The sequence below is a fragment of the Budorcas taxicolor genome, chromosome 16 (genome assembly GCF_023091745.1).
Source record: "Budorcas taxicolor isolate Tak-1 chromosome 16, Takin1.1, whole genome shotgun sequence".
Classification (NCBI taxonomy): domain Eukaryota; kingdom Metazoa; phylum Chordata; class Mammalia; order Artiodactyla; family Bovidae; genus Budorcas; species Budorcas taxicolor.
Window position 1 is genome coordinate 51,986,634 of NC_068925.1, and position 8,608 is coordinate 51,995,241.

Below are 8,608 nucleotides of genomic sequence, written 5' to 3' on the forward strand. Positions count from 1 at the left end.
TCCTAGAGAGGCTGGGCTAGGTGGAGGGGTGGGTGAGATGAGATGCAGGGAAAGGTGGGGCTCGAGTGACGTCTCTGGAGCCATCAAAGTAAGGACGGTTGTGCTTTGTTGGCTGCATAGTGTGGCATGTAGGATCTATAGCATCCTAGTTCCCTGACCAGGGATGGAACCCCTGCCCCCTGCAGTGGAAGCGTGGAGTCTTAACCACTGGACCGCCAGAGAAGTCCCAGGCTGGTTTTTAAAGCTGCAGGATGGACCTACAACCAATCTCCAGCACAGCCTGTGGGCTCAACCTCAGAGTACACCCCTAGACTGACTCTCACCTCTCCCACTGCATCCACCACGTCCAGGACAGCAACAGTCAGCTTTGCCTGCCCCCAACCTAACTGATCTTCTGGTTTAACCTGTGACTTCCGGGGGCTCTTAGAACAATAGCCATAATCCTATGGCATGATCCCCCAGGGGCTCCCTCTCATGGAGTGTAGACCAAACATAGTGTATGGTGTTTGTTGATACCCCAGTGATCTTGGCTGTTGAATGCACTCCTTCCAGTGGGATCCCCTTGTTCTTCCCATCCAGAGCTGGAGTCTGGGTCTCCTCCTTTTGAGCAGACTTTTGTGACGAGTCCAGTGCCCTAGCACTGCCAAAGCGATGCTGTGCGACCTTCCAGGGTGGGCTGAAAAGGTGACCAGGCTGCGTTGTCCTGCCCTGTGGCCACCATACTATGACGAAGCCCGTGGTACCCAGGACATCAGAGTCCTTCCTCGACCTCCAGGGCCCATATATTCTGACCAGCCTCGGTTTCTGGCCTCTGGCAGCTGACTTGCTCACTGGCCCTGGACCTGCACTGGCTCTGCTCCCACCACTCTGGCCTTTTGCTGACCTTGCCCATACTGGCTCTGGCACATGCTGACCCTTTGCCTGGCTGAGTCAACACTTCCTTGTCGCTGGACCACCACCCTCTGGATGCATCCTTCCAACACTATCTAGAGCCCCAAGGGAAGGCTCTTCTTTAAAGAGAATGCCAATAAATATGGAAAGAGTTATAAAGTCAATGATGGACACCCAAGTGAGTGAGTACAAGTGGTCTTAGAGCCTGCTGGCCACAAAGAGGCTGCTCAGACATCCATTCGACACCCCCCCACCCCCTGCCGCACCTTGTGGAGCTTCAAGTCCATGGCAGCATTTCAGCTGAAGGCAAACTTCTCCTAGTGGCCCCAATGCTGGCTGAGCACAGCACAGGTGCCAGGGTCTGGCCATCTCCGCCCAACACAAGGCTTCCCTGCTAGGCAGTCTTTGCTCCAGAGCTGTTGTGCTGGCCGAGATGTTGACCAGTCTGTATTCTCCCTCTCTCACATGCACGATTCAGTACACCTCTGTTCTCCTACCTGGTCTCTGCACATGCTTACAGGAAGACCTGGGATGACTCATGAAGTATTTCCCTACAAACTACGTATTAGTTCAAACGTAAACCTGGCAACCATAACCAAGTGGTCAAAGCTAACATTACCTGTGTTGGGACAGGCTGCCATCGTGGCCCCCTGATACCCCATACCAAGGACACAATATAATTTCTGCAGTATTCTGCCGAAAATGTGTAACCTGATTCTAATCACAAGGAAGCAGCACACAAACTCTGGTTGAAAGGCACTCTGCAAAATAACTAGCCTGTACTCTTCAAGAATGCCAAGGTCATGAAAGACAAAGAAAGGTTGAGGAACTATTCCAGATTAAGACTGAAAATGCAGAGTGTGATCCTGGACAGAGGAAAAAGCGGTAAGAACTTTGCACAGAACTGAGTGTGGACTAGACAGCATTATTGCTTTACTGGTAAATTTCCTGACTTCGATCATTGTGCTGTGATTTGTATGAGACTGTCTTTGTTCTTAGGAAACATACCATGACGTATTTACCTGTCTCCAACTTCCTCTTGAAAGGACCAGAAGAAATCCCCAGTAATGTGTTTATAAACAACTATAGAGAGAATGATTAAAAAATAGAGCAAATTAAACAATTGGTGCATTTGGGTAATGCATATTGGAGAGTTTTGGGGACTAGTCTTCCAACTTTTGTGTAAGTTAGAACCAGACATGGAACAATGGACTGGTTCCAAATTGGGAAAGGAGTACATGAGGCTGTATAGTGTCACCCTGCTTATTTAACTTTGATGCAGAGCACATCATGTGAAATGCAGGGCTGAATGAAGCACAAGTCAGAATCAAGACTGCCCAGAGAAATATCAATAACCTCAGATATGCAGATGATAACACCGTTATAAAAGAAAGTGAAAGAGGATAGACAACAAAGATCATGTCATCTGGTCCCATTCAGTTCAGTTCAGTTCAGTCGCTCAGTCGTGTCTGACTCTTTGCGACCCCATGAATTGCAGCACACCAGGCCTCCCTGTCCATCACCAACTCCCGGAGTTCACTCAAACTCACGTCCATCGAGTCGGTGATGCCATCCAGCCATCTCATCCTCAGTCGTCCCATTCTCCTCCTGCCCCCAATCCCTCCCAGCATCAGAGTCTTTTCCAGTGAGTCAACTCTTCACATGAGGTGGCCAAAGTACTGGAGTTTCAGCTTTAGCATCATTCCTTCCAAAGAACACCCAGTACTGGTCTCCTTTAGGATGGACTGGTTGGATCTCCTTGCAGTCCAAGGGACTCTCAAGAGTCTTCTGCAACACCACAGTTCAAAAGCATCAATTCTTCAGCACTCAGCTTTCTTCACAGTCCAACTCTTACATCCATATACGACCACTGGAAAAACCATAGCCTTGACCCCATTACTTCATGGCAAATAGATGGGGAAAAATGGAAACTGTGACATAGTTCATTTTCTTGGGTTCCAAAATCACTGCAGATGGTGACAGCAGCCATGAAATTAAAAGACATTTGCACCTTGGAAGAAAAGCTATGACCAACCTAGACAGCACATTAAAAGGCAGAAACATTATTTTGCTGACAAAGGTCCATCTAGTTAAAGATATGGTTTTTCCAGTAGTCATGTATGGATGTGAGTTGGACTATAAAGAAAGTTGAGCACTGAAGAATTGATGCTTTTGAACTGTGGTGTTGGAGAAGGCTCCGGAGAGTTCCTTGGACTGCAAGGAGATCCAACCAGTCCATCCTAAAGGAAATCAGTCCTGAATATTCATTGGAAGGGCTGATGATGCTGAAGCTGAAACTCCAATACTTTGGCCACCTGATTGAAGAACTGACTCACTGGAAAAGACCCTGATTCTGGGAAAGATTGAAGGCAGGAGAAGTGGATGAGAGAGGAAGAGATGGTTGGATGGCATCGCCTACTGGATGGACATGAATTTGAGCAAGCTCCAGGAGTTGGTGATGGACACGGAAGCCTGGCATGCTGCAGTCCATGGTGTCACAAAGAGTCGGACACAACTGAGCGACTGAACCGAACTGAAAACTACAATTAAATGAAAAGTTACTAAGAAATTGCACACGCCCACTTTGCCCACTTCATTATTTTCTGTAATAATGGTAATATAGTGGTTGTTGTTCAGTCGCTAAGTCGGGTCCAACTCTGTGACCCTCATGGACTGTAGCCCGCCAGGGTCCTCTGTCCACAGGATTTCCCAGGCAAGAATACTGGTGTGGGTTGCATTTCCTTCTTCAGGGGCTCTTTTCTACCCAGGGAACAAACCGACGTCTCCTGCATTGGCCTGTGGTAAACAGCGACAAAATACACACGGGATAAAACCTGTCATTCCAATCATTTGAAAGTGCGCAGCTCAGTGGCCCAATGGAGACTCTGCCCCGCTGTGAAAAGCAGCGTTGCTCGGGTCCGCAGAAGGAACCACTCTCCGCCACCCTTCTGCGGGAGCCCCGCCTAGGCCCCGTCGCGGGAGGGCCCACCGCCCCGCCCCCTAGCCTGAGCATGCGTACAGAGGCAGGTTGTCGCTGCGGGCCCGAAGCGCACGCGCGACGGCCGGAAGTTCCCTTGAGGAGGGCTGAGTTGACCCGGAAGCTTTCGAGGGGTGTGACGGCCGAGCAACACACGCCTTGGTGAACAGAGGAGCCGGCGTCATGGTCTTCCTGAGTGCGCCGCTCTGGCTGCGGAACCGCATCACCGACCGCTACTGGAGGGTTCAGGAGGTGCTGAAGCACGCGCGGGTGAGTGTGCCGCGCGCTCCGCTCCCCTGGCCGGCCCGGCGTGCGCGGGCCCCGCCGACCACATCCTCTCTCGTTTCTTAACCAGCACTTCCAGGGGAGGAAGAATCGGTGCTACCGGCTGGCCGTCAGGGCTGTGACGCGAGCGTTCGTGCGATGCACGCGAGCCCGCAGTCTGAAGAAAAGGAACCTGCGGACGGTAAGCGCGGCCCTCTCGGCCTCACCCTGCCCTCCTGAGCCCGCGGCGCCCTGCAGCCGTGGGTGGCCCCGACCCGGCGAACCCTCCCGCCCTCGCAGCTTTCCCCCCTGGAGCGGACGCCACTGTCCACGTAACCCCGGCCCTTCGCGGGGCCCCCGCTTTCTCCCCTCCAGGCTGCTCACCTCCCTGAAGCTTCCACCCTGGAGGGCTCCGTCCCTGCCTGGTAGCACCCGTCTCAGTGGCTGTCCTAATTCCCACACATGGATTCTTTCTACACCCGGAGTGGTGTCTGCCCCAGCATCTCTCGCTGATTTTTGTATTCCAGCTCGACTGTGCGAGATGTGAGCTTTACACCTGGCATTTGGACGAAGGGTACCAGGCTTTGCTCACTGTTGTTTGCAGTGCAGCCTGAATAGGCCACTGATTTTTGTATCTGCTTTTACACAAAATTTTTTTAGTTCAGTCAGAACCTTTGCTGGGAGGTGTGGACATGGCATACAGCTGGTTCTCAAACATTTCGACGTTTTCTCATTTCAGCTCTGGATTAATCGAATTACAGCTGCCTCCCAGGAACATGGTCTGAAATACCCAGCATTCATCCTCAATTTGATTAAGGTATGGTCGAGGATGTGGTCCTGCTGAGACATTAAACGTCTTTATAACCCGTCCAGTTTTCATGCTGTAGCAGGCGCCACCGTGGAGTGTTAGCAGCCTAACACTGTTTTCATTCTTTTTTGGGGGGGAGGGGGGGCGGTGTCTTTATTAATATTAGAGAAATCCAAGATTACAGAGGACTTAAGAGTTGGCATTGGGGCCCACTGCTTTCACTCTTGCGGTGGGGTTCTGGTGGGTTCTGGGGTTCACCTCACTTGCTCTTTCACTGCCCTGCTGGTAGCAGAATTAGTAATAGGGTGTGTGGTACCAAGACACAATCATGCTGTTTCCCCATCAAGAATGAAAAACAGAAAAACTTTGCTTTAACTTTGAAGTTTAATTTCAAATTTTTCATGTTGAATAAATTATGACGAGGTGGCAGATCAGGTTGAAACATAATTAAATGTAGCAAAACATTTGGAATGTTAGAGTAAGCGTCAGAGCATCTCACTCACTGGCATCTAGACAGTATGCCATTTCCTCTGCTTTTTTGGCTGCACCCTATGACATATGGAACTTCCCCCCAACCAGGGTTCAATTCCTAACCCTAATCAGGAATGAAACCTGAACCCCCTGCAGTGGAAGTGCAGAGACTTAACCACTGGACCACCAGGAAGTCTGTCCCTACTCCCTCTGCTTTCTTATGAGTTAAATTTTTTCTTAAAAAGCTTGGGAAGTAGGTGAGTTGGTGCTGTGCTTCTTCCTGTGCCAGGTGGGCCTGGCACTTTACAGAGATCCTCAGGGCAAGTGTAGGTGTGACACTTCCATTTTACTCATGGGAAACTGGCTTAGAAAGGAGAGGGATTTTGCACAGGGGTCCTAGGTAGTAGGAGTCACTCCTGCACAGCTGCATTTAATGTCATAAGACCAACCCCTTTTTTTTCCTGCACCTCAGACTCACAGGCACTGTCCATTGGTTTTTATTCTCTTACTCGACAGATGACTTGGGCTCTCTTACGGAAATTAGGAATGCCCAGTTTTGTTTATTTCTGGCTGTGCTTGGTCTTCGTTGCTGCATGTAGGCCCTCTCTAGTCATGGTGAACAGGGTCTAGTCTCTAGTTGTGGCACGTGGGCTTCTCATTGCAGTGGCTTCTTTTGTAGGGCAGGGGCACTAGGCCAACACAGGCTTAGTTGCTCCACTGCATGTGGGACCTCCCCAGATTAGGGATTGAACCCAGGTCTTTTGCATTGGCAGGCAGATTCTTCACACCACTGAGCCACCTGGGAAGCCCAGAATGCCCAGTTTTGGTCCTTGTTCTTCTGTGCCTCACATTCTTTTTCCATGTATCATTTTTCACCATTTATACAATGGGAATTGTGGTTTCCTCTTCCCACCTGTCTCAAAGGGATAACTTAGGCCAGGAATCTGGCATTGGGAGCTGCGCCCTTCCCGTCTACTCACGTGTCCTACTTGGACAAGACTCACAATGCCCTCTCCCCCACTGGTGCTCAAGCAGTATGTATTGGTGACTGAAATCACAGGGTGATCAGCTGCATTCAGAGTCATTTTATGTTTCACTGAAATGCTAAAATATTTAACTATGATTTTCTTCCCAGTGCCAGGTGGAGCTCAACAGGAAAGTACTTGCAGATCTAGCCATCTATGAACCAAAGACTTTTAAATCTCTGGCTGCTTTGTCCAAAAGAAGGCGAGAAGAAGGATTTGTTGCTGCCTTGGGGGATGGGAAGGAGCCTGAAGGAATTTTTTCCAGGGTGGCACAGCACCACTGAGGGGACGCTGATAGCAACGGCCCTTTGAGCATCCTCCTGTGATGATAATACTAAAATAGGGACTACAAGTTATTTGTCAACAGTGTGTAGGTTTGACTTGCATTTGTGTTAATTTACATGTCAGTTACAGGCCGGAGAGAAAAGGACTTGTCTTGCCTCATTGACACAGGTTCAGAAATTTCACATGGATTGTGTAAATAAAGTTTCTGTGGTGTTTGAGTTAACTTCTTTGGTATCAACAAATGCCTTGGGCGGGCCCTGACTGGGTGTTGATGCTACCAGGACGAGGCTTCCCCTGGGAACCTTAGATTCTCCTGAAGGCTGAGGGTGTGCACCAGGCCTGACCCTGGCCTTGCTAATAGTGCCCTCCCCAACCCCATTTTGGTTTCCAGTAGGGACTCCTAGCTCAACTCTTCAGCCGCTGAGCAGCAGCTGGTTTCCCTCACTGTTGACCAGCAGTGGCAGCAGGCAGGGTGGCTCTCCTGATCCCAGGCTCACCTTAGCCTCCACAGGTGGAGTGACCATCAGATCACCTGGGGAGCTTTAATGTAAGGGTTCTGGTCCCTCACCCAAATACTTAACTTCATTAGTTCCAGAATCAAACTAGAAATCTCTGCTGATGGAGGCTGCTTCACAGGTCAGCCCTGTCCACCTCTGCTAACCACAGCAACGCAGAGGTGTCTCCCCTCCTGCTTGGTGACAGGGCCTTCCTCTGGTCCTCTGTGGGAGCCTCATCTGCTGAACCCTCTAGCTCTGGCCTGTCACTGGGTCTCTGGTCAGCCCCACCACTCCCTGACATCTCCTAGTCCCCCAATCTAGGGACACTGTCAGCCCTGGGTGACATACACTGTCTCCCCACCTCAGGCTCACTACCCTCCAGGACTCTGACCTCACCCTCACACCCTCTGCTCTAGGAGAGCTTTTCAGGCCCACTATAGTAGTCACTGTCTGCGGACTCCTACACTTACCTGCCCTCACCCCAAAACTCCCACACTGGGTCCTGAGCAACATCCTTTGCCAGCCAACCCCTGGAAGCCACTGCTTCTTCAGACATACAACCTCCAACTCAATAAGGGGCCAATCAAATCCTGGTCACCCACTGCCTGGCAACCTTCAGTCTGCCCACTTCGCTCCATCCTCATGTGGGCAAGTATCTTATGGCTGCAATTACTGCACTGGCTTCCTAAGAGGACGCCTCCTCTGCAGCTGCTGCTAAGTCGCTTCAGTCGTGTCCAACTCTGTGCGACCCCATAGACGGCAGCCCACCAGGCTCCCCCGTCCCTGGGATTCTCCAGGCAAGAACAGTGGAGTGGGTTGCCATTTCCTTCTCCAATGCATGAAAGTGAAAAGTGAAGTGAAGTCGCTCAGTCATGTCCAACCCTCAGCGACCCCATGGACTGCAGCCTTCCAGGCTCCTCTGTCCATGGGATTTTCCAGGCAAGAGTACTGGAGTGGGGTGCCATTGCCTTCTCCGACGCCTCCTCTAGCCCTAGTTATATCCAGTGATGGCCACTAGATTAAGCACTGGAAGGCAGAGAGCTGTGTCCTGTTCTGCCACACTGTATGCAGTGCCTGACTCCATACCTCGTCAGTAAACGGCTCTTGTTGAAAGACAACAGGGTGGAGGATACAGGGAGCTCTCTGGCGTGGGGACGAAGTTCTGTGTAACAGGCACTGTCATGGAGGAGCTGCCTTTGTTCATCTTGATAAAGGAAAGCGAGGGAGTGGCAGACAACTGTGGGCTGTTCCTGGCACACATACCCGCACCACCACCACCACCGCCCACCAGAAGCTGGCAGTCACTAATCCTGAGAGCGCCTGGTGCAACCAATGAGAAATGGAGGGTCAAACCCCTGGACGGCTCCCCGCTGTTGGTAAGACAAAAGTG

The 8,608-nt window shown here is 50.9% G+C and overlaps 1 protein-coding gene across 1 annotated transcript; it reads left to right on the forward strand.

The window, feature by feature from the left end:
* The first annotated feature begins 4,008 nt into the window (after positions 1-4,008).
* On the forward strand, positions 4,009-6,938 carry MRPL20 (mitochondrial ribosomal protein L20). The gene is made up of 4 exons (XM_052653994.1): positions 4,009-4,138; positions 4,224-4,334; positions 4,872-4,949; positions 6,547-6,938. The coding sequence occupies exons 1-4, from the start codon at positions 4,052-4,054 to the stop codon at positions 6,718-6,720; spliced, it is 450 nt and encodes a 149-aa protein (XP_052509954.1). The 5' UTR covers positions 4,009-4,051; the 3' UTR covers positions 6,721-6,938.
* The last annotated feature ends 1,670 nt before the right edge of the window (positions 6,939-8,608 follow it).